The sequence below is a fragment of the Callospermophilus lateralis genome, chromosome 10, assembly GCF_048772815.1.
Source record: "Callospermophilus lateralis isolate mCalLat2 chromosome 10, mCalLat2.hap1, whole genome shotgun sequence".
NCBI classification, from domain to species: domain Eukaryota; kingdom Metazoa; phylum Chordata; class Mammalia; order Rodentia; family Sciuridae; genus Callospermophilus; species Callospermophilus lateralis.
Genome location: NC_135314.1, coordinates 72,248,353 through 72,274,991, shown reverse-complemented (window position 1 = coordinate 72,274,991; position 26,639 = coordinate 72,248,353). Strand labels below are relative to the sequence as shown.

At 33.7% G+C, this 26,639-nt stretch overlaps 1 protein-coding gene across 2 annotated transcripts in view; it reads left to right on the top strand.

The window, feature by feature from the left end:
* The window catches only part of Alcam (activated leukocyte cell adhesion molecule), a 190,548-nt gene extending 181,511 nt beyond the window's left edge, over positions 1-9,037 (top strand). For both annotated transcript variants that reach the window (XM_076867381.2, XM_076867380.2), the window contains one exon: positions 8,925-9,037. In XM_076867381.2, the coding sequence (XP_076723496.1) occupies positions 8,925-9,012 (88 nt within the window). In that variant the 3' untranslated portion in view covers positions 9,013-9,037. The remainder of the gene's footprint in view (positions 1-8,924) is intronic.
* Positions 9,038-26,639: the final 17,602 nt, after the last annotated feature.

Sequence of the window (26,639 nt, the reverse complement as noted above, 5' to 3'; positions counted from 1 at the left end):
TTTATTGTACACATGCTTGCTTTTGAAAAACCTAAAATCTCATGAAGGATATACGTGAATGATTTTAAGTGGGTATTGTTTTTCTTTTCTAACTGTAAAATTTTACTGTAATATTTGTCTTATCTTTCCAAATGACACCTCCCAAGATGGTAATGTATTGGTTGTGCCTGGTGTTCTCACCCATTTCCCTTTCCTACCTCCACCATACCTCCAGTGAATTGTGGTTGAGTTAAGGGATCCTTAGGGGATACCACCAGAGGAGTCCCTTTCTTTCTTTGCAAGGAATTTCAAAACAAGTGTATATTATTTGGAAAATTACAAGAAAAAAGTTTTTTGTCTTCTTAAAAGTTGTTTAAAAGCAACTTTAGTCCTTCAAAGGCACTGAGCTTATGGAAATAACACAGAATGCGGAGTTGAGACAGATTTGAACTTCCTTCTATGGCTCTCTAGCTATGTGGCCTTGGGCAGCGGTTCTATGACTTCAGTTTTTGAGTCCTTGTCACCTGCCTGTTTCTTTCATATTACTATCACATTCATTGTTTTAGGCAGATTTTTTACTGCTGTGACTAAAAGGACCAAATCAGAATTATAGAGAAGGAAAAGTCTATTGGGGAACCCATGAATGTGGCAGAGGGAAGCAGCTCACATGATGATCAGCAAGCAGAGAGAGAGAGATCTCCACCTGCCAGATACAAATATATACTCCTAAAGCCAGCACACCAATGTCCCACCTCCTCCAGCCACACCCCACCTGCCTTCAATTACCACTCAATTAATCCCATGAGATAATTAATTCACTGATTGGGTTAAGGCGCTCACAACCCAATTATTTCTCTCTGAACCCTCTCACATTGTCTCATATGTAAGGTTTTGGGGGACACCTCACATCCAAACCATAACATTCATTTTCAACGACAGTCCTGTAAGAAAACCCTGTTATTTCCCCTATTTATAGATGAACAGGCATGCTTAAAAGAGGGATGTGTCCAGAGTTTTGCAGGGCAAACTTGACATGTGAGGATGGAAATCCATACCCATCAATCTCAGGCCAAAACTCTTTCTGCCTCATACACTACTAGAGGTCACCTCCCAGGCTTCTCCCCACGTTAACAAAGGATAATTCTATAATTTAAAATTTCTCTCATAAAGTTACTTAGAAGAGGCATTGATGAAGAAATTTTGAGAAAACTAATTACTACAAAGTATAATTTGACTCATTTATAAAAATGGGTACTTTAAAATGCGTCTCTCCTTCAAATCAATAGACTGAAAAACATTTTACTAAAGGGAATAATTTAAGCAAAATTTGTCTCTACCAGCTGTAAATGGAGTTCTAACCTGTATAATTTCTTCAGATCTCTGAAATTTTCCAAAATTAAAAATAACATTTACTCCTTAAGATTATTTTTACTACATTGGTATCAAAATGGAAGACAAAAGCATCCATAATGGCTCTTCCCTGCCAGGGAGCGAGTATCCAAAATGGAGAAATTTATAATAAAATATATGCAAATCTTATATACACAGGCTCAGTGAGCATTTACCCCTCCCCATCCCTTCCCCATCTCTCATTACCTACTCGGCCCAGCAAGGGTTTCTATCTGGTACCTCTCACAGTAGTTAACAGCACAGCACATATGTACAGATTTGTAACATGGTACATGAGACTGGAGACAGGGTGAGGACTGGAATCCTGGTTGTGATATCTCCTCGCTTTGTGACTATGGACAAGCTTATTAGTGTATGTAAAATGGAGACATTGAGAGGAAAAATAATTTCATATCTAGGAAGCACTGAAAACAGTATGTGGCACATGAAGGTACTATATGAGTGTCAGTGATGACTGGGAGAGTGGAATAAAGAAAGGCACAAGGGAAGTTTTCACTTTTCCCCTGTTAACCATCTCTTATTGTTTGGGTTCGTATCATTTTATAAACTTTAAAATAAGAAAAATAAACAATTTAAAGTTACCCAATACTTATTTTGTAAATGTATTTCAGGTTTTATTTTACCCTTAACAACCCCTCTTTTCCTATCCCAGATTGCAAGCAGTGTTTAGCCTGATATTATTTTGTGTGAATATGCTGAAATATATCCAAGAGCACACAAGATATTGAAAGATACTGCAATTTGTCCCGAAAAGCACAACTCCCCCAGGAAGATTTGTAGTCAGTTCCTTCTCAGGTTGTCAATTTCTGGACAACCATATTCACCTAGAAAGTAAAAAAAAAAAAAAAAAAAAAAAACAGGAAATTAATAAGTATCCCATTTCTCAATGCAGCTTTTCTGTGATTCTTTTAATTCAGTTATTTTCAAAAGTGTTTTTTATACTTACCATTCTTTCTTGTTATTTAGATTTAATTTACTATTTTTCCTCTGATTTCTTGAAGTAAAAATTTAGGTCATTAATATTAGCCTTTCTTCTTTGTTAACACAAGCATTTAAACTATGATTTTCACTCTTGGTACCAACTTACATTCCACAAATGTCAATATGTTGAATTTTCCTATTGATTCAGCTTAAAATACTTTTTAAATTCCTCTGTGGTTTCTTCCATAGAACCTGTGTTTGCAACTCTATTAAATTTCATATGTTTCTCATTTAATTGTTTTATTAGTATTAACTACTCAAATAAGATTTTAGTCCATTGTATAGCACTGATATTTATTATTTTCTAATGATTCCTTGAAGGATACTTGAAAAAAAAAAAGCAACAAAAATCAGAAAAAAACATTTGACCTTTGACTTTCTTGGTCTGACTTATTTCACTTTGCCTTATGTTCTCCATGTCCATTCACTTACCAGCAAATGCCATAATTTCATTGTTCTTTATGGCTAATACTCCATTGTGTATACATAGTACATTTTCTTTATTCATTCATCTATTGATGGGAACCTCTGTTGGCTCCATAGCTTGACTATTGCGAATTATAGTATGGGGATAGATCAGTAACGGGAAGGGAACAAGATGGGAAGGAGGGGAGAGAAAGCAGAAGTACTGGGAACTGAATTAGAGCAGATTATATTCCATATATATAATTATATAATAATGAATCCTGCCAGGCACGGTGGCTCAAGCCTGTACTCCTAGCAGCAGCATTGGAGGCTGAGACAGGAGGATTGAGAGTTCAAAGCCAACCTCAGCAAAAGAGAGGCACTAAGCAATTCAATGAGACTCTGTCTCTAAATAAAATACAAAAAGGATTGGGGCTGTGGCTTAGGGGTTGAGTGCCCCTGTGTTCAATCCATGGTACCAGAAAAAAAAAAAAAAAAAAGAATCCTAATGTTACAAATAACTAAAATCACCAAGTCTTCATTAATTTTTTAAAATCTTGAGGTTTATACCTTTGTCAATTGATACCTAAGAAAGACTTGGGGTTTACATCTATGTTGAAATTTTAAAAATAAAAATTTTAAAAACCAACTTATTGGGTACTTTAGGGTAAGGTAAAAAGTTCATATAAACCTTCCTACCCCTGAGTATTTTTTTGAAATATATACAATCACTTCACATACCGTATAAGAAAGTAATGAGCATGACTTGCATTTCCCCTGTACATCTTTTGTGCTGTTGCTTTTATATGTTTGTCTTTTGCATACTTATAAACCTCATAATACACTAATATTTATTTTATGCTTAAAGTCTATATATTTTTTAAAAATTAAATATGATTAAAATGTTTTCTTTTATAATGTCATAGATATTTATTTTTTTCAAACAAATACCCTACAAAACTTTAATGCATCTGAGCTTTTGTATGGAATCACTTATTTTAGTATAAAAAATCTCTTTAAGTGCCTATCTACTGGAAAATACTGGAGATTTTGTTTTATTATAATGTTTTTATTTCATTTTCAACTTTGCTGAATATTTTCACTGACAAAAATTTTTAAATTTAATTTTAAATTTAAATACTAGGTTGACATTTTTTAAATATTGAGCACTCTAGAGATGTCCCACTGTCTCCTACTTTGACTATTTTTAATGAGAAATCATTAGATGATCTCTTACACTACTTTTTTAAAACTTGGGAAATTTTAAGCAATTATTTCTTCAAATATTTTACCAACTTTTTTTTAGATGAAACTCCTAATATATGAAGAGTAGACCACTTTAAATGGTTCTGCAGGTCACCAAGCCTTCATTAATTTTTAAAATCTTGAGGTTTATACCTTTGTCAGTTGATACCTAAGAAAGACTTGGGGTTTACATCTATGTTGATAACTTGGTTATATCTTCATTTTCACCTGCAATGTCTGATCTGCTAAGCAAGTCCATACATTTAGTTTATAATTTCTGATCCCTGTTTCTCAATGCTAGAGATTCAACTTTATTTTCATTTTTTCCTTTCTCTTATTGTTATATCCATGTTTTTCTTTAATTTCTTATAAATTTTATAATATCTATATTATAATTTTTTCTATTAACTTAATCACTTGTAGATGTGTTTATATTTGCTGATTTTTTTTTACCTAACTATGGATTATATTGTCCTAATATGTTTAGCATAAAGTTCTCCTTTTTTATTTGGATGCTGGAAATTGGAATTTTTCATTGTTGTGCATTGATTTTGGTTTTGACTGATATCTAACTTACTTATGGATCAACTTAATGTTTTCAAAACTTTGTTTTAAAATTGACTAGGATGGCATATCTAATTTAGTATTCAGAGAAAGAATCAAGTGAACTCATAAATTTCTCATGTTCTTTTTTTACATAGTTCCTCTTATCTTCTTCAATTCCTGTCACCTCATTCTGGTCAAGTTCTGATTGCTTCCTCTCCAACTTAATGAAAACCCTGCACTATGCTTGGGTTCCCCTTTTGGTACTGAAATCCAGACAGCACCTCCAGGCAAAAAGCCTGTGTGATCATGGGGTACAGTGCATTTGTTTCTCTTCTCTTGGAAATCATGTGGCTTTGCTACCTGTCCTAAGACAGAAATGTTCATTTTAGTTTTTCCATTATTTTATTATTTTATTTTATTTTGACATGTTCCTGGCTAGAGAACTAGCCAAGTACTTGTTATTTCATCACATTCACACTTACTAAATTTTGGCCTAACCCTTCTATCAATTAATGAGTAAAGGATACTAAATTGTTTATTTATCTATTCTCTTTATTCTTATGTCAGTTTTTCCTATGCTTTTGTTAAGTGCAAATACTTTCAATTGATATGGCTTTCTTAGGTATCAAAAGTCTTATTTATCATTTTGAAGCACCTCTAGTTATCATTCCTAATGTGCCTTGTAATGAATTTTACACTCTCTAATACTAATACAGCCACATGAATTTCATCCTTAATGTTTACATGTATATATTTTTTCTTAGTTTTATTTTCAATTATTTATCTCTTTACTTTTAAAGTGCATCTCTTACATAGAATACGGGTGAGCAAACTGTGATCCCCAAGCTGCTATCTAGTTTTACAAGTAAAGTTTTATTGTAACACACTTATGCTCATTTCTTTATGGAAAATCTATGTTGTTTTCATCCTATGATGGCAGAGTTAACTCGTTCTAACTAGTTAACTAGTTAGTTGTTTTGTTCTAACAAAAATCATATGGCCTGCAAGCCCAGAATAGTTACAGTCCAGACCTTTGAGAAAAACTCATCTACCTCTGATATAATTTACTTGAGTTTTGCTTGCTCAGTACATTTTTATAATCTCTTCCTGTTTATATAAATAAAGAAGGGAGGCATCCTTTTCTTTCTAATAGTCACCATTCCTAAACAGTTTTAATAGATACCTTTTCATGTTTTTTGTAAAGAAAGATGGAGAAAAAAATCTAAATCTTATTTTTCCTTGACTGGCATATATTTTATTGACTTGTAAGCTTGTATTATTTTAATATACAGCTAGTAGCTATTAGTATTATAATATTGATTAAAGTCTGCTTATGCATATAATTTTGTATAGTGCTATATTAAAGGTTGGAGTAAGACAGTATAAAAGATCTGTTATTTCAATTTAGTGTTCCTTCTATCTATCTATAGAAAAGCATCTAGTTCTATATTCATATCATACTAATGAATGCTAACTTACAAAGAATGGAGACAAGAAATAGATAATTATCTTATTAAATAGATAATAAGAGAGTTTAGTTAATGTAGAAAAAATAGATATATATTTTAGTTCCTGCCATATTCCAATCATTGTACTATATGCCGTGGGTAAAATATAAATAAAATATGGCCGGTGTTCTTAAGTAGTTTATGGTCAAGTCAAGGAGCCTACATTTTGACTCTGGAGAATGGAGCTGAGGTATTGAAAGGAAAAACTGAATTTCTCTGTTTTAGCACAAAACAAAGGAATATATGCAAGATCTCAAATAAAGTTCCAAAGACTTATGCTGTAAAAATAGAAGCAAAGCAAAGGTAGACTGAATCTTATTTCAACTGCAATTGACTAGTTAAATCCCTGATTGAATTGGGATGATTAGTCCCTCACCTTATCTGTTTAACAAAGGAAGTGGGAGGACCTTACCCAATGCAAAATAACATTGTGTAGAGCCTCTACAACATTTAAATATGTCATTTCAGATTTAATAAGGGTTTGGCTATGCAAAGAGAAAGAAAAACCAACCTATAATCAAAAGTAAAAGTAGACAAGAGAAGCAGACAAATGGATGATGTGGATATTATAGTCAATAGGCAATAAAGTATAAGTAAAATAGAAGAAAAGGTGATTAAGAGATGAGGAAATAGAGAATTGAAATCATATTTAAAAGGTTGTAAAATCATGTTGATATTTTTGAACTGAAAAATATGTTAAAAACTAAGATTTTTATTGGGTAAATTGAACAACATTGTTCACAGTCAAACATAAGACAAGTAAACTATAATAAAGATTAATGGGGAAAAACTCAGATTTGAATAAAGAGGAAAAAGAATAGTTAAATACAAGCATGAGAGACATCTGGGGCACCTGTAAAATAGCTAGGTTATGTACCATTGAAATCCCAGAAAGAACAAACAGCAAGATGCCCAGCACCAGTGAAATCACTAAAAAAACCCTGTGGTTTAACCCTACAACTACATGTACGACCATTATATAAGAGTGGCACAAATTTAAGGTTGAGCTTAAAAAAAAAAAAAAAAGGAAACATCAGTGAAGCTGCGTAGTAGGATTCTATTTTATGTATAAAATAAATGAAGGGACAAAACTATTCTATGAAAATTAAGGCTTTGTTAACCTTTGGGAGCTGGTAGTTCGGAGCTATTCTGTTTCTTAAGCTGAGTTCTGTTTACACACATGCATCTAGTTTTTGAAAATTCATTGAATTCTACTTATATGATAAACACATTACCTTATATAAATATTATTTTTCAAAAGAATGTTTACAAGGATTTATAGATTTATAGAAAATCTTAGAGTTCATCCTAGTCTACCTCCCCACCTTTTGTAGTTATAATTACTAAGATTTATTAAATAATTTATTAGCAGAAGAAATTAGATCTTAAATATATGTGTATATATACATATATAAATATATATTCTACATTGTCCTTCATTATATTTTAATTTACCTGAAAAATATACAAATGAGAACAGAGTTGTCAGTCATCGTAATTTACCATTTTAGTACAAAATGGAAAATTTCTAGGTGATAATGTCGTAACTCAAGGCATAGACTTGAACTTACATTGTCTCTTTTAGATTTTTAACTTTTATCTTGTCAAATATCATCACATATTATAGGCTTTGGTCATGTTGGCAGAATTTGAGGTTGCTTTTCTGCCTTAGGATAGATTTAGAATGTGCAGTTTAAGCTAAATTAAGCACTTTAAAATCACAAATTAAATTCAACTTGTGCTACCTATAATGAATGTTCCAGTTAGAATGAACCATGTTTCCATCTTGTGTGGACATATATCATAATATCTATTACAACTCTTTCCCAAATAAAATAGTAATTCTGAGAAAATGAATTAAGTAATTCAATTTAAAGCACAGAAATACTTTTAGAGCACAAATGGCATTTTCTACCCTCTCCTTCCTGATATGACTTAAATTCTTAAAAGTAGAAGTATTACTAGGAATTATATTGTGGTATTATTTTGAAATGCAGAGAAAGAAGGGAAGGAGGAGGAAAGGATGCATTCTTGGCAATATAGTTATCACCTGATTTCTCCTGGTTGGATGCCAAATCAAGGAATTACCTATAAAATTGAAAAACTGATTTTGATTCTGAAGGGATGGAATCTTGGCATGTGTAGCAATAAAGGCCACTAGAACACTGGTTTCCAAACTTCAGCAGAAGCATTAGGTCTTTCAGAGCCTTTTTCCAGAGTTTCTGTTTCTGTAGTTCTGGCCTAGGGCTAAGAATTTACATTTCTATCAAATTCCCTTTAGATGCTGATACAGCAGGTCTGGGATCCAGAACTTGAGAACCATCCAGTCAAGGCTATCTAAGCTTCTTCTTGCCCATGTTATGCTGTAAACCTGAGTCTCTATAATCTTGCTTTGATTTCTTTGGTAAAACAGAATTTATAAACACAGACAGGGCATTGGCTCAACTGGGATGTATGATAGGGAATATCAAATGGAAAAAGGCCTTAATGAAACTTCCTCAGACTATTTTTACAGAAAATGTTTGCTCAAAATGAAAATATTGACTATCAAATGATAATAATTACTTCCGTGAAAGCAGAGAGAAAAATAACCCAGTTACAACTATGATCCAACAAAATATGCACAATCTGTCTTCAAAACAATTGATTTTTTTCTCTTATCATATATTTATGAAACCCAAATTAGCATTTTCTGGAATATGCTCTATTATCAGTCAAGGAGTCACAAAAGTGGAATTGTTTTCCCTAGTCGCTAGTGTATAACTCATTTACTTTTCAGAGATACATTAATTTGAACCATAAAAATTTTTAATTAGTCACTGTAATGATGTTTACTTAATTCTCTTATAGGACTGCATCAAAACATGTAAACAAGGACCTTGGTAATATGGAGGAAAACAAAAAGTTAGAAGAAAACAATCATAAAACAGAAGCCTAAGAGAGAAATGGTTCTAGTTGTTCAGGTGAGTAGGCTGGGTGAGGTTTATAAACATAGTTCCTAGGATAGTGCAGAACTTCTTTGGCGATGAAAGAAAAAGTTTGGACTTTCAGATGCTTCATAATTACAACTTCAAAAGCAGGAAGAGCATTTTTCCAAAGGGAATCTTGATTACTCACACAAAACTCAGAAGAATGGAATCTCATCTGTCTCTTCAGCCTCCCCCAAATAATTATTATCTTTTGAATAATAAAAATTATTTTGAAATTTTTATATCCAATTTGAATTTTTTCTAATACCCCCAATTTTTCTGAGTACAAAGAAGTTTTATTCAATAAGTTGATATTTGGGTTCAATAAGAGTAGACTTGTAGTACTTGAAATTTGCTTTCAAAAACAATTTGAACAATATAAAATATAAATATTTTAATATAAGTATATAAGTGGGAGTACATTTGTACGGCCATCTTCCAAACAATTTTAATAAAAAAACTGACAACTTATGTGTGCATGTATGCAAGTATACTTGTATCCACATATATGTATGTGTATATACATTAATATTGCATATATTGCACATATTTATATATAATCACTATATTTGTGTGATTTTTAAGGCAGACTCAAAAAGAAGCATGATTCCATGGTATTGCCACTTGCCACTTCAACTTTTTCTTTTCATATTCTTTTGAGTTAACCAAAGGAGTCATTTAGCCTGCTTATCTCATGTGTCCTTAATAACAACATCATGTAGCTTACTAATGTAATATAAAAAGCCCTGTCAACTACTATATGTCTTGGGTACCTTATAAAACATCACAAATTGAATGGTTCACTTGAATTAATCTCATAGAAACAGTGGGCATGGGAAATAATTGTATTTGGAAGAAGGTACAGAATAAAGAAAAATAGAATATTTGAAATGAGATTGATTTTTAAAATCTAAAAACCAGAATCTCAAACTTATTGGCTAAAATAAGTCAGAACTGTATTCTTCCTCCTGCCCTGCCTTCCATTGGCCTAATGGACACCATCCTCACAGTTTCCCTTTCTACCTAAGGTTCTTTCCAAAATCTTGGTTAGTGTAGATTTTATGTTCTGTTTTCTTCAAGATGAATTAAGCAATTTTTCAACAGAAAATTAAAATTGAAGACAAATCCCTCAAATTAGAGTATGATTAGAAGGGATGAGTGTATTTCTTAACCTGAAGAGAAATGGAATAAAATATTTTTCCTGAAACACCTTCTAATCTTCATATGAATTAAGCAATTAAAAACACACACACACTCTCTCAACAATTCCAAAAGATAATTTATTAAAGGCCTATAGCAATGGCTGGGTTTACAGATCGCTCAGGCACAATGGAGCTTTAAAGATTCCCCTTGTGGAGCAATGCCTATCACTTTTAGTACAAAGCATCTGTTGATGGTAGAAAATGATTGCTATGGTAACTTATTTAAATTATGTTTTTTCTTCGTTTCAGAGAAAAAAATCATATAGACCAATTGAAGCATGAACGTGGATTGTATTTAAGACATAAACAAAGACATTGACAGCGATTCATGGTTCAAGTATTAAGCAGTTCATTCTACCAAGCTGTCACAGGATTATAGAGAATTATCTCAAGTAAAACAATGAAATGAAATTACAAAAAATGACAAGTTTTGGCAGCCATGATAATAGGTCATATGTTGTGTTTGGTTTGAATTTTTTTTCTGTAAATGTCTGCACTGAGGATTTCTTTTTGGTTTGCCTTTTATGTAAATTTTTTACGTAGCTATTTTTATACACTGTAAGCTTTGTTCTGGGAGTTGCTGTTAATCTGATGTATAATGTAATGTTTTTATTTCAATTGTTTATATGGATAATCTGAGCAGGTACATTTCTGATTCTGATTGCTATCAGTTATGCCCCAAACTTTCTCACAAGTACCTAAAACCCAAAGGTGGCAGCTTGTGAAGATTGGGGACACACACATTGCTCTATTCAAAGACTGATTTTTTTCACAAGGGAGGGGAGGTAGAGAGTCAGATTAACAAACACCATGGGAGCTAATTCTGGGTGTGCCACCCACTGACACCCAGAAGCCACCACAGACACATTCAGACACATATGCATGATAATAGTACTCCCAAACTGTCAATTTTGCCTTTTTTTGAAAAAGACATAATGCAGAATTTGGGTAACACTTACCTTTAGAGACACCTGCTAGCAAATTATTTTCTGTCAAAGGAATAAACAAACCAACGTGTGAGAGACTGTTTGGAAACATCATGGACAACATTCCCATTTTCATGTATCACAATGTAAATCACTGTAATTAAATATCGGTGTTAAATCCTTTGGGTTATCCACTGCCTTAAAATTATACCTATTTCCTTTTAAAAGAAAAGATATCAGTCAGAATTGGAGATTTTTAACAGTGGTCATTATCAAAGCTGTGTTATTTTCCACAGAATATAGAATATATATTTTTTTCGTGTGTGTTTTTGTTAACTACGCTACAGATATTGAATGCACCTTGAGATAATTTAGTGTTTTTAACTGGTACATAATTTATCAATCAGTACATGAAAGTGTAATAATAAAATGTCTATGTATCTTTAGTTACATTCAAATTTGTAACTTTATAAACATGTTTTATGCTTGAGGAACTTTTTAAGGTCTTAGCATAAATGGAAACTTTTTGAAGTAGACTGGATACGGGCTAATAGTTTCTTGTGACTAGACTTTTAAACTTTGCTCTTTCAGGCAGAAGCCTGGCTTCTGGGAGAACACTGCACAGCCATTTTTGTCCAATAATTTACATAAGTTTGACTGAAAAAAAATGAGCATTAGATTTCCAGTTACAGAACTCTGTTCCTTGAGGGGAAAAGCAAAACTGGTGTTTATTTTTTAGAGACATAGAATAAAAAATTATGAAGGCAATGAAAAAATAATTGAAAATGGAGATTTGGAATATTTTGCCACTTCTGCATTATTTAGAAACATGTTATTGTACATTTGTAAGCCGTTTATTGTCTGAGCAATAGTAACTCAGTTTAATAAAAGCTTCCTGTAGTGCATTGGTATGGATTAAATACATAAAATATTCTATTAGACTCAATGCTGTATAAAATATTATGGGAAAAAATGTTATTTTGCCTCTAAACTTTGATTTATTGAAGTTTTATTTGGCAGGAAAAAAAATTGAATCTTGGTCAATATTTAAACCAAAGTGAAAGGGGAAAAACCAAAGTTATTTGTTTTGCATGGCTAAGCCATTCTGTTATCTCTGTAAATACTGTGATTTCTTTCTCTTTTTTCTCTTTAGAATTTTGTTAAAGAAATTCTAAAATTTTTAAACACCTGCTTTCCACAGCAAACCATGAACACTAAAATGAAATCATTTCCATATTAATATTTTTTTTCCTTTTTCTTTTGGTGTGGGAGATCAAAGGTTTTAAGTCTTACTTCTAAGATATGTTTGCAGACAAAAAGCAACATGACAATAGAATGAGAAAATTTAGAAATAGAAAAATTGTTATGCTACAATTATGGCTTGGCTTCCACTTGCACTGGTTAACTAAGTCCAAACACAGCTGTCAGAACCTAGAGAGAAGAACAGGAGAAACTCATAGCACTGGACAAGAGCGGAAGGTCTCCCAGGAAAAAGAGGACAACATTATTACACTGAATCGTGCCTGGAGAAAGGGGAGAGCTCGTGTGTGTGATGGCAGCCATGTACACAGCGATAGGAGAAGAGGATTCACAGTCCTCATCTGCCCTAGTCTGGCCTCTCCGATTTAACTCTTTCAGAAGAGGAGACAGGTTTTACCAGTTTGAGATTCACTCCCTATATGTGATTATAGGAATTGTATGTGGAAATGGATTAACATACCCTTCTATACCCAAAAGATAATAAAAATGGAATATGTCTTCACATATCTCTCCCCGCTGTCTGCCTCTTGTCTGCATGAGTGATTATATATGAAGTGATTGTCCTTCATAAAAAGTGAAAAAAATAATTGTGACTGTCCATCCCTCTGGAGAGGGAGTGCAGAAAAGTAAAATTACTAGTTACCTCTTACAACATCAGATAGGCTCCCACAATGAGCACCCAGATTACAGCAGGGTGGATCATTCTTCAATGATTGTGTTTATTGTGGGTGTGCCCTGTGACTGTGGGTGTGCCCTGTGACTGACACTTATATATTTCTTGATTTTTGTCAATAACACATCATTCAGATTACAATTTGGAATTACACAGGCATGAAGTTGCACAGAAATGTTTTCCCTTCAAAATAAGGTAAAGCCAGTTGTACATATCAGAGGTAGAAATAAATATTTATTGATCCCATACTATGTTAATTTAATCATATCTAATTTAATCATTAATGACTATAAGTAGTACTGAGTACTCTCCACTTAACAACTGAAAACCTGAGGTTTAGAAAATCTTCATAACTTCAAAGCAGCTATGTTGGTATCAAACCAGATCTTATTCCTTGTGCCAGTCTGCTATATTTCCCAAAGTTTCTCTAAAAAAATGTTCCTTTTCCTAACTTATAAAATTAGAAAGTGTTACTAGACACGTGAATTGGTTATACTGTGGATAAAGAATTATCCCAAGAGGTTTAAATCATTTCTAGGCCAATATTGCATAATTTTCCAACTGTATGTTGACTAAATGCATTAGCCATTTTATTACTATGTGTATATTACACATATAATATATACATATTCTATATTGCATTTTAAACACAAATATATTGCTATCACATGTTAAAATGCCCATAGTGAGACAGAAACTACACTGATTTATAATTTGCACTGCTTCACTGAATTTCTCTCTATATCCTGAGAAGATGTTTCCCCATTTCATAGAAGAAGATAATCCAAATAACTTTGTCTATAGTCACAGATGTGTGGGGCAGGTAATCCATGATTCAAAATTGCTTTGAAAAACATAAAGAATCAAGTACAAACTATCAATCCCATTTTAAAACTTACTACAGGAGCCGGGCACAGTGGTGCATGCCTGTAATCCCAACAACTGTGGAGGAGGCTGAAACAGGAGGATCACCAGTTGAGACCAGTCTCAGAAATTTAGTGAGACCCTATCTCAAAATAAAAAGGGGCTGGGGATGTGGCTCAATGGTTAAGTGCCCCTGGATTAAATTCCCACTACCAAAAACAAACAAAAAAATAATAATTATAATGCAGTGTATTTGACCTTACAAACATCACATTTTCCCAACAGAAAATACTTCAGTAAAACATAGGAAGTATATTTCTTATCTAAGCTTCTTAATTAAAAATATTTTAAAAATATATTGTATTGGGGAAATATGAAGCCAAAAAAACTAGAGCTCATTATTCCCCAGCACTCTGTCTTCACCTACTTACCATCTTCATTACAATTCAATTTATTTTTTCCAAAATTCTGTCTCCCATTTTTTCTTATGATTTTCTCATGCAAAAATATTCATTGAAAAAGATGAGCATATGGTCACATGACCCTAAAAGCAGATTCCATTTTCATGCTATTCGTCTATCTCTTTTAATTATATATCTCTGGAGAAGGTTTTATTTTCAATGGCTAAGCAGCCAAATGAGAGAAAAGACCTTCATCATCTATAATATGCATACACATGCACACAGGCACACACACAGGGGCATGTTTTATTCCATTTTCTTGAATGGGGGCCCAAGATTTGTTTATCAGAAAAGGAATTGTTTGAAGGACTACAAAATGTTTGTCAAATAGGAAGAAGCTAAGGGGTAACAAACATTCCTGACACTTTGACAGGATGAATCCCTAAGTCTCATAGGTGCAAGAATAGTTGCAATAAAATAATAAAATTTCATTTTGAAGAAGATAGTTGCAATAAAATAATAAAATTTCTTGATACTATAAACTCTATAGTATCAAGAAACAAATAAGGGCTTAAGATCATAAAGGCTCAAAACAAGTTATTAGATGACTTGAGAAAGCTTGTATGATCAGAGAGCAGAGGCTGTGGTCTCCAAAAAGTAAAGTTTTTGATAAAAATTGTATTTGAAAACTCTTACAACTTAATTTGTACTATTTGGGAGCTAAATAATCAGAATGAAATCTCACATCTTTTCATAAATATTTTCCTTCTGATTCTACTTTCTCAGGTAGGCCAGGATAATTTGAGCTTCAAATGGAAGTTTAAATTGACAGCTTGATTCACATAACATATGAGAAGTTCACTTCCACAGAAATAGCAGTTGGAGGTTGGACAGTCCCCTATAATTCTGAGAATTCTCATCAGTAAGAAAACCGCATTAATAGTTAAATAGGATATAGTTACTGCTGGAAAATCAATTCATAGCACTTTCCTTGGAATGGTTTATTAAGGAAATGGAATATTTCTGTTAAAAAAAAAAAAAGATTTATATCTATGCTGTAGACTCATTCCTTGGATGCTACACCATTACCAAAACATTTTACTCTGAAATTTGGGGTTTCTAGAGATTTTTAATGACAGCTTGTTTCTTTTCTTAGGTTGATTACAATTTCCTAACACCAAGTTTAAACTAGTTTTTTATGGACAGACAAGTAGTCATAACCTACCATTGGATATGATTTCAAGGGGGAAAGACTATTATTTTAAACATTTGTAGGCTCATTTACAGTAATAAATTTTTTATAATTTTTCTTAATGTAGAACTTTGTTCTTTGTTTTTAACAATTGCATAGAAGTTGTTTAAGGGATGATGAATTCTGGGTCACACTGGCAAAAGCATCATGTAAACAACAGATCCACCTTTCCTCGTATTCCTAACTGATGAATCTGTTTCCAGAGAAATGTGATTACATGGTTGCCTGCAGTCGCTTTGTTATTCTCCCTTGTATTTGGTTTTTCTTTAATGTTATAAAATCGAGTTATCAAAATATCAAATATTCACAGTCATCACCACAGTTCTCACTATATTTTCCTGATGGTAACAGTAATATATGTTATCAGAGTTCAATTTAAAAAACACATAGGTTTAGATGTATAATTTTTATGAGGTTTCTGTAATGTAGAAGAAGTGAAATTTGCATCTTTGCCCAGTGACTTCTGGCATTGCATGGAATGGAACCCTGTGGAGAGGAAATTTTCGTTGTTTCAGCCTCATGGTTGCTCTCCCTTCCTACTGGAAGTAGGAAATGGATGTGTCTATAGGTTGGGGGCGTGAAATCTCATCTCAATTTTTCATTTAGAATGATTTCTCCAAAATTTTGATACAGTGGAGAAATCATGTAGTTGTAGGCAAAGTCAAATGGGCTTTACCAAAATAGTTTAATTCCAATTTAGAAAATAAACATCAGAATGGAGCAGCTGAGGTTTAGAAGTTAGAGGTGAGGACAGGGAGCTGTTAAGTTATGATTTCAGTCTAACATTCAGCTTGAATTTTCAACTATAAAGCATGTGTATTTACAATGTCACTTACCTGAGCTTTTGGTCTGAGATGGCTTTGTGTGATGAGAATGCAATTACATGTCAATACCGGTCCACACTAACCTTAGTTTTGTGCCTGGCTTACATTTTCTTCTTAGAAGAAGATACTACAGGATAAGTCCTTCCCCTCTGTGCATTGATCAGAAAACACCTTCCCAAATTAAAACCTTTTGCAAAAGCACCCTATCTTGTTTCTTTAATGGTCCATTTTTTTCATTAATTGCCCTAATCCTTTACCTTTCCTGGTATCCATGCCCTTTGCCTTATAATTTTACAGGTTCTTCTGCAAAACGATAAGAGCATATTTTTCCAACCATTGGCACAAGATTGGACTATGTGATTTGCTTTAGTCAAAATAATCATGTGGAAGTGACAATTTTGACTCTAAACTTCAAGTGGTCAATCATGTTTCTCCTCACCCTTTTGCTCTTTGGTCATCACTATGAGAAGGACAAACTACGGCAAGTCACCTAATGCCAGGAGGTTGAGAGAGACAGAACACAGTTCTGTACTAGGTTGGGTGCTTCCTGCAAGCCCAGCCTACAGCAGAGTCCCTAAGTAACCCACAGCCACATGAGAAAGCCAGGCAACATCACCTGCATCCAGTCCCCATCAACTGTCTCTCAGATGACCCACATTCAACCCACATGCATTACATTAATAAATATTTGTTGTCTGAAGCCACTGAATTTTTAGATTGATGTTACTCAACAAATTGCTCACTGGTATACTCCCAGGGGCAACTGAGTTCCTATTTTACTTATTAGGTTCAAATAATATCTAGAGTATTTATTTCACAAAAATTCAGGCACATTTTATTAAAGTCCAAAATGTGCTTTGGAAGTGCTTCCCTTGACCCTAAACTTTCTGGAACCAATATTTACTACCTAGGATCCTCAATTCCCAATATGCTATTGAATGCACTTTGGTATTAACATTTAAGAATGAGTTGCAGTAATAAAAGATAACTAACTCTTCAGGGATATTTTTTAAGTATATAAATGATAAACAAATCCTTAGGAAGACTGGGTACGTTTGTGTATTTGCCTGGCTCTGGTCTGAATCAGTCCTTTCTCATTTTTTCAAAAGTTCATCATTCAAGATAGGTTCATAAATTTGCTCTCTCTATATGCCCACATAATGACATGCCAATACTTTTTCCTCAAATTAGAAATTATATTCAGCCTAGTTATTCTGCTGACATTACATTCTTCACTAAATGTCAGAGTCTCTTAAAAAATATTCTCAGCTCAAAAGGCCTAATTAGGTTCTCGGTAATTCATGTCATTGGTCATTAGGACAATCATACAAATTAGCAAGTACCCAGGTGCTGGTGCACTAAATCGAGACCTAAAACCTGACAGGCAACAATCCTAAAAGAAATCCAAAAAGTTTTCTTATTGCTTTCATTAACCTTTTCCTTCTGTTTTCACATTTCAGGCTCTAGATCTCTAGACCTATAAAACCCCTCAGCAGAAAGGTTCAAGGAAGGGATGAAAATAAAATGGATGGGACTATTTAAATGGCAAACAGTTGGGAAGGAGTGGTGAAATATACCTACGCATGCATAAACCCTCACCAAATTACCCTGCAAGCTAGGGTAATTGATAATCCACCACATCCTAGATGACATAATAGTAGTGACAGTGGGAAGGGAGAGACTGGCACTTTATTTTTTGAGTTCTCAAGTGGCAAAAGGCATTCTTGAAAGACAGCTAAAGGGACTGATTTAATAGGAAGACATGGCCTTTACAAACAAGCAGACTTTGTACTTCTAAATGAATAATAAGGATCTACTATTTATCAGAAGCACAGCCTGTAGCACAACACCTAAACCCCTGAGATTTAGTTACCTTATCTATACAATAGAAGCAATACTAAATCAGAACTTGCCCTTTAAAGAATAAAATGTACACATTATAATTTCTCTGGGACTCATAATGAGTAGAGAGTACACAATACCACAGTTCAGGGGAAACCAAATTCAATTGAGAGAATAGATTCAAAGATGGAAATGATAAGACAAAAAATAGGTTTAAAAAATACATGAAAATTATAAGCAGCATCTTTTCCCATACTAGAAAGCACAGTCTCTGAGAGCTACTGACTTGTTGGCGTTATTGAATCTGATTAGTCCTTGTGAAAATGTTGACCTAGCTGTTTGTGGAAATGCTCTCTGTGCATACACATTTCTAGTCTTAGCTGAAGTCAGATCCAGGATGCTGTTGAATAGTAATATCAAGACTTATCATAGGCTAAGGGATCCCAATACCTCCTCCATTGTAGGCACTCTGAGGTCATCCTACTTTTCCCCTGTCTATTGCAATTAACAATAAAGATGACACAGATTCACTCAGCACAGATAAGATCAATGTGGGGGACAATTTGGTGTGAGACTTCCAATTCCATCAGTTTAGTTACTTGCTTCTTTTGTGTCTTCATCTACTGAAACTATGATATTGTGTGCTATGTTGGGGAGAGAGATTAAATAATTAAATGACACAGGTTTAAATAAAGACATCAGCAGATGAGAATCTTCTCACCTACCTGCCCTATTCCCTGCTCTTTCCCCATGCTCTGAGAATGTGGAAGCTGCAGACACACACAAAGGAATGATGAAGTGGGAACACAGAAAAAAAGCTGTCTTGCTTCACTTCTAGGTCCAGACCTTAGGGTAAATTGGGAAAAAAAAAAAAAAAAGTCTCATCTTTCATTGAAGATGGAATGTCTTATACTGGAGGCCATTACTGAGTTGAGGCTATGTTTTATGATTTAATGTGACTATAGAATTGTTTATTATCTATGAGAGAACAAACATTTTGTGTTCTGCCCAAGTTTCCATCCAGGAGTGGGGGGAACTTAAAAGCAGTTCAGCCTGGGTATCTGGATTTTAGATTCAATGTCTTTGAGTGAACAATATGACAACCAAATTGATTGCTAATTTTATACCTTAGTATTTTTGTTTTGTTTTATTCCAGGGATTAAAGCCAGGGGTGCTTAACCACTGAGCCACATCCCCAGCCCTTTATATGTTCTATTTTGAGACAATGTCTTGCTAAGTTGCTTAGGGACTCCCTAAGTTGCTGAGGCTAGCTTTGAACTCGCAGTCTTCCTGCCTCAGTCTCCTAAGCTTACTATTTGTATACCTAGCCCACATTATTATTTTTATACCTAGCTTTAACAAAGGAAAAGTGACCATCTGCCATACCATATGGAGTCTATAAGTGACATCAGTTAGACTGCAAAAAAATTGATTTTAAATAACAACCCTGTTTGTAATAATTTCTTATTTGCCTTTGCTCCAACTTTTCTACTCTTCTGCAAGTCTTATATACACACCAAATAGAGGTTGACACAAATTATCTGATCATCATTACAACTAACAAGGTGTGTTTTCTATTGTGCACATTACAAATTCAATTTTGTAAACAAATCCATCTTCTATTGTGTAAATCAGTAACTTAATATGTAACTTAGAAAACAGTCTCCTAGCAGCCTTGCAGTTACTGCCAGTGACAAAGGATTTAAAGGATTTAGGGTCCTTGATCTAAATTAATGCATGACCTGATTATAAAATGCATTACAATGAAATTCAACCATTACAGGATCTTTTTCAAAATTAAAATAACACACGGTTAGAGTATCATTTCCTTGAACTTCCCCTGCATCTTAAGCAGCTTATAATTAAAATGCAAGGACAATCATTCTAAATGCAATGTTTAATACCACTGACAGGCTCCTCCCATAGAAGCTAGCAATTTTAATCCCTTTATTATTAATTTGATTAATGCAAACTAATATATGTGGCAATGGAGGAACAGAGGCAAATCAAAATTAGCACACTGATTCATTTAAATTTAAATTGCTGAGAAATTACAGGCTCTTGAGCCTGTGATATCAAGCAAAGGAAAAAATATTCCCTGTACAAAATAATAGATTTTTTCTATATGAAGAATCCAGGGAAATATTTCAAGATCAAAATGACTTTGTGCATTCTGGAATGATGTATATTCCCTGAGGACTTAGGGGAAGAAAAATAAAATCCGTAACACACCTGAATGACAGCAGAGGAAGTCCAAAGGCAACTTAGCTAACCAAGAACTCAGGTGCTCAATGAGAGGGTCATCCAAGCTACAAACAACCCCTTGGAGAAATAGAACCAAGATAATTTTATAAACCTCATTTATACTTCATTTTCCATGTGATCGCCCTTTTTGCATTTCACTGATGATTTTAGGTAGAACTTTTTCTTCTTCACCTTGAAGAATACATGATATTCTATGGAAAATAATTTCCTTTGCATTTTGATTTTAAAGTGTAATGTACACACACATACAATTTAGTCATGTAATTTGTAAATAAAGAATTTCAAGTTCAGAGAAATGCTTTCCAAAGACTCTAAACCCATGGTAAGGAAAATACATTTTTATTTTTATTTGTGATAGAAATAAAAATGTATTTATGTCCCCCCTCTTTAATTATCCAAATGCTCTCTTTCTTTAAAGTTAAGCAGCATGAAGGTGTCATCTTTACTTTATTTTCTAATGTCTTCCAAGCACCTATTAAAGTGTCTGGTTTATAATACACACTCAGTAAATATCTAGAGAAAGAAGGAAGGGAGAAAGGAAAAAGGGCAGGGAAAGACGGGTGTGTTACAGGATACACAGTAACTGAGGATGTAAATTCAGACAGTCTACTAACTAATGAGTCTATCTCCACCTAATTAGCGTTTAGGCTATTAATTTAACTGCCATATTTAATCACTCCTAAAGCCCATATTTTTCTTTTGTACATTTTAACATGTCTATAATTCAGATATAAGTTATGTCTAATGACCCCCTACTTTGCCTGGCAACCATCATGAAAGAGTTGCCATTTCATAAAAAAAAAAAAAAATCAAAAGTTTCAAAACTTCCAACATCAATCCTTGCAAAATTAAATCTCAGTAAATTGGAGGAATACAAGGAACATTCTTTTAATCTGTAGTATGTAGACAAGTGTGGGAGGAGTTGGAAAGATTGTGGATCAAACGACTTGGGCAAGTTCCAAATGGAATTCAAAAGTAGAACACCTTTACATCTTTGTAAAGCTGACTTAGGAGCCTATAACAAATGGACTTCAAATATATTTTGGCCCTTGATGAGACAAAGGAAAATGTACCAAAAAAAAAAAAAAAAAAACAGTCTTAATGATTATGAACCCAAAAGCTAGTGGAAAATCTATACTCTGAATGTTGAGAAATTTTAGAAATTCTTAGCTAACATTGTCTGCTGATATTATTGATTGTATCTATGATAAGAGTTACATATAATTAAAAAATGAATGTTTAGCCAGGTGCAGTGATGCACACCTGTAATCCCAGCTACTTGGGAGACTGAGGCAGGATTGCTTAAGCCCAGGATTTGGAATCAACCAGTGCAACATAGAGACACCCTGTTTTTAAAAAAAATAATAATAATAATGAATGTCTAAATAATTCTAGAAGATCCTTTTTAGTAGGTAGAAAATAAGAATTCTAAGGTATAAAATAATGTGTGATAGCTTTATTTTATTTCATGTATCTTTCCTGATACATGAAATAATTGTGAGTCTTGCAACTGGTGGCATTTTGGGTCCATGAATTATAGGACATGATAAGTAAACCAAGGACAAACTACAAAGAATGGGTCATATTAGCCAAAGAAGTGTAAATAATACTATCATCAATGAATTTGCATTGTGCAGTTATCAATGACATTGGACTTTTGAAATCTTCTCTGTATGTTAGTGTGGGGCACCTATGGAGAATTTCTTCAAGTTTTCTGAGGCCTCAAGTTCTTCTTATAAAACAATGTGAACAATGGCTCCCTCAAAGGATTGTTGTGAGAAATAAATGAGTACCAGAAACCAGTGCCAGTCTCTGGTGACAATTTATAAGTAGTTGCTATTATTTTTAATTGTCAGTATTTACACACTTTTAGCCAGGTGTGCAGGGACCTCCAGAATATAAACTCAATGCCTATTATTTGCCACAGGAACTTCTTGCTCCTTTGATCTTCTGCTCTGATCCCCATTTCTGATGGCTTCTCTTTGTCCCTGGCCCCTCAAGTCAAACTTTAAGTCCTGCTCATCTTTCCAAAATCAGTCCATTTGTCTCCCTGCATTCTCTGTAGACTCAGAATTAGATCTGGATGCAGGATTAGATTCAGGTTCAATTAGTTCAGCAAACAATCCTTATAGGAGATTATAGGGAGTTCCTTTTGTGTTATATCAGGAGTCGGGTAATACCTGGTTGTTTCACTTGCACTGATGGTTAGATTTGGGGTTCAAGTTGTGGTTAGATGGAACTTCCATCATAAACTTTCCCATCAACATTTTTCCTAATGGTTTAGCATCCTTTGATGATCACCAAGGACCCTTTGTAATTTAGGAGTTGGAAACTAATAATTTTCTGATCCTATCATTCTTTTTGCATGTATTAGAGGAGATTTTCCTATAAAGAAGAACATGTACACATTAATTAGTTAATTATCTTAAAATGCAGTTTGTACAAAAAAGGCAAGACAGATGTCTGGTTATTCCTCTCTCAAACTTTTCAGTACTGAGATTGAACCTAGTGAGCTTCAAACACTGACCAAGGAGTATTTTTCTTTTTGACTCTTAATGAGCTACCGGACTTTACATATATTTTATGCGTTTCAATCTATTTTGGTCACTATTCTTTTGATGATCAAATTCCCAATTTAAGCCAAATTCCTAACTTAAGCCAATAGTTCTCTTTTTTTTTTTTTTCTGATTTCTTTGATATAAGGCTCTATAAATTCCTTATTTCCTGTTACAAGAAGATATACCAGGTTCATTTTCTGCCATAGGCCTAGCTGGAATCAGTCACTTTACCAGGATTCCTAAAATTCTTTGGTGGGAAATCGTATTTAGAAACCACATGAGTTCTCATTATGACAAAGTCTTTCTGTGGATAGAATCAGAATACACACTTTTAAGTAAAAAAAAAAAAAAAAAAAAATGAGTGTCCAATTCAAATTTAAGTTGCAAATTTTTGTTTAACTTAGCTAAACAAAATGAACATGAAAAAGCACTTCATTTGTGTATCATTCTAATGTGTAATTAGTATACCTTAATTTACTTTTAATGCAAACCCTCTTATTTTGAGCAAAATTAAATCTCTCACATTTTTATGTTCATGGTAAGTTTAGAACTTTTGCTCATTTTATTCTTGGGTTGCTGTATATTTTCCCATTAATTTTAGATACTCCATACTTTTATGTTTTTTGTATTATCCAGGTTTTCCAGAGAAACAGAATTAGCAGGGTTTGTGTGTGTGTGTGTGTGTGTGTGTGTGTGTTTGTGTGTGTGTGTGTGTTTTGATTGTCCCCTTAATATCCACGTGTTAAAGGCTTCATGTTAGGATGACACCATTGGGAGATATTGAAACCTTCCAGGGTTGGGGAGACGGGTGGCTGGTGGGAGGTTCTTACGTCATTGGGGTTATAGAATCCTGGCTCCTTCTTTTCCCTTTTTGGTCCCTGGCTTGTGATACTAACAATTCTGCTCTGTCATACATTCCCATCATGATGTGCTTCCTAACACAGGCTTAAATGTGATGGGGCCAATCAATTATGGACTGAAATCTCTAAAACTAGGAGCTAAAACAAAACTTTTGTTTTTATAAGTTGAGGATCTCAGATATTTTGGACTAATGGAAAATTGATTAGCCAACCATGTATATATAAAGAACACATGTATATATAAAGAAAGAGAGAAAAAGTTATTTTAAGGCATTGGCTCAGGCAGTAGTGGTGACTTGCATGTCTACTAACCATCTATATAGATGGTTAGCAGGCTGGAAATTCAGGAAGGAGTCCAAAATCTATACAACGGAAATTCAGACAAAGTTTCCCTGCTGCAATTTTGAAGCAGAATTGCTCCCCGGCCTTGGTACTGGGGATTGAACCCAGAAGTACTCAACCACTGAGCCTCATCCCCAGAACGTTTAATTTTTTTTTTTAATTTCAAGATAGGGTTTCACTAATTTGCTTATCGCCTTGCTAAATTGCTAAGACTGGCTTTGAACTTGAGATCCTCCTGCCTCACTCTCCTGAACTGCTAGGATTGCTGGTGTGCCCCACTGCATCAGGTCAGAGTTGCTTCTTTTTCAAGAAACCTTGCTCTTTGCTCTTAAGCTATTCAACTTATTGAATGATACCTATCCTCATAATCAAAGGTAATTTCATGGTTAGTGCACTAATTTAAATGTTGATCACATCTAAAGAGTACTTTCACAACAACATTAAAACTGGTATTTCACCACACATTTTCACCTTACTGTATCCAAATTGACACATGAAATTAACCATTACAGATAATAGAGATGTTTCCCCTAACTGGCCAACTATCTTTGATATTGTCCATCTCAAATCTTATATACAATAAGTATTCAAATATTTGTTGAGTTAAATTGTATCTCTTTGCAGATATTATTCATTTTATGGAGCTGAGAACTTTTAAATCAGTTTTCTAAATAATTCAATTGGAATATTACTGATTTGTTTAATATTAATGGTTTAGTGATTACATAAAATGTATTAATAAAAAATACTGTGTAATTTTTATAATCATGGGACTGAAGTAGATGACTAGTTTCTACATATTCACAGAAACATTGAGTTTCTTTAATTTAACAGATATCTCTCACAAAGTATAGGAATTATCCTTTTAGTTCTTTTTTTTTTTTTTTTTTTTTTTTTGGTACCAGGAATTGAACCCAGGGGGCACTTTACCACAGAGCCACATTCCCAGGCCTTCATATGTTTTATTTAGAGACAGAGTATTGCTGAGTTGCTTAGGGCTTTGCTAAATTGCTGAGGCTAGCTTTTAACTTGCAATCCTCCTGCCTCAGCCTCCGGAGCCACTAGTATTACAGGCATGCACCACTATATCTGGTCCCATCCTTTTAATTCTTAAATCAATAAATATATGTTTCTTCTATGGTGAAAGAAAGCCCTTAAAAATCTGAGAAAGAATTCTCACAAAATATTCCCTATATGAATTTTGTCTTCTTAGAACTACACTTAAGCACCTTTATTATTTTTTCTTTTTAGGAAATTTTTTTCTTCCTACTCTAGACTAAGCAGGTAGACACGGTTACCTTCTTACATACCCTGTCTCCTGGCCACAGTGATTAATTGTGATCAAGACAGAATGATCTATGATCTTTCCTGGGACTTTTGACTTGAGAAGAGAGAAAACCAATTTCAGTTCCTCTCTACTACAGGTAATGTAATCATCTAAGTCCATGTACCCTCATGTGTAGAAGTTGATCAGCTGTATAAAAGTGAATAATGCCACCTAAGGAAGAAAGTGAGCCACCAGATAGAGTGGGCTTCCTGGCTTTATTCCAAACCCTGGTTCCACCTACTCCCAAGATGTTCAGACACTCATGTGCTTTACTTAAGCTCCCTTTAAGTAAGAGACTACAGCTTCAGTGTCTCTCACTTGCAAACCAGAGAGTCCAAACACACACATGTGCACATAAGTTATGCGCATCACTCTGGGTTTCCAGAAGAAGTCTATCTTTAAACCCTAATCCATAGACCTCAAATATGAACCTCTATTTAATGTTGCCCTTCCATTCTGTAAACATTAGTCTTTATGTGCTATTTATTCAGGAAAACAATAGCAGTCATAAATGTTTTCACTGATGGCTTTTATTCACTTGATCTCATCCAATCTTATAATTAAGGCAAGTATATGTAATCCTTGTTTTATTTATAAGGGCACTTGGACTGGAGAGGTTAGATAATATTTTATGAAGTGGTACATCTAAAATAACCTGACATTTTTGTCTTAAATCTAGAATTCTTTCTCCTACACTAAAGTTGCCTGTAAGCATTATTGAATCTGTTGGTTTTTCTTTAATTATTATTTTAAGTTACAACTTTGAAATTTGCCTTCAAGTGAATAAATAGAGTTCAAGTGAAACAGGAAAGTATTTGCTGTTAGCAATATAAAAATGCAATAATGGAACATGTACAAAATGTAATTTTTAAAAAAGTTTCAGATTGCTTATTTGCATATCACTTCAGCCCAACTTTTAAATAAATAAACTGTGATGAATAGCAATAGCTTTCTAAAGCACTCTGAAATCAAAAAATCCTTAGGAAAAAAGAACATAGTA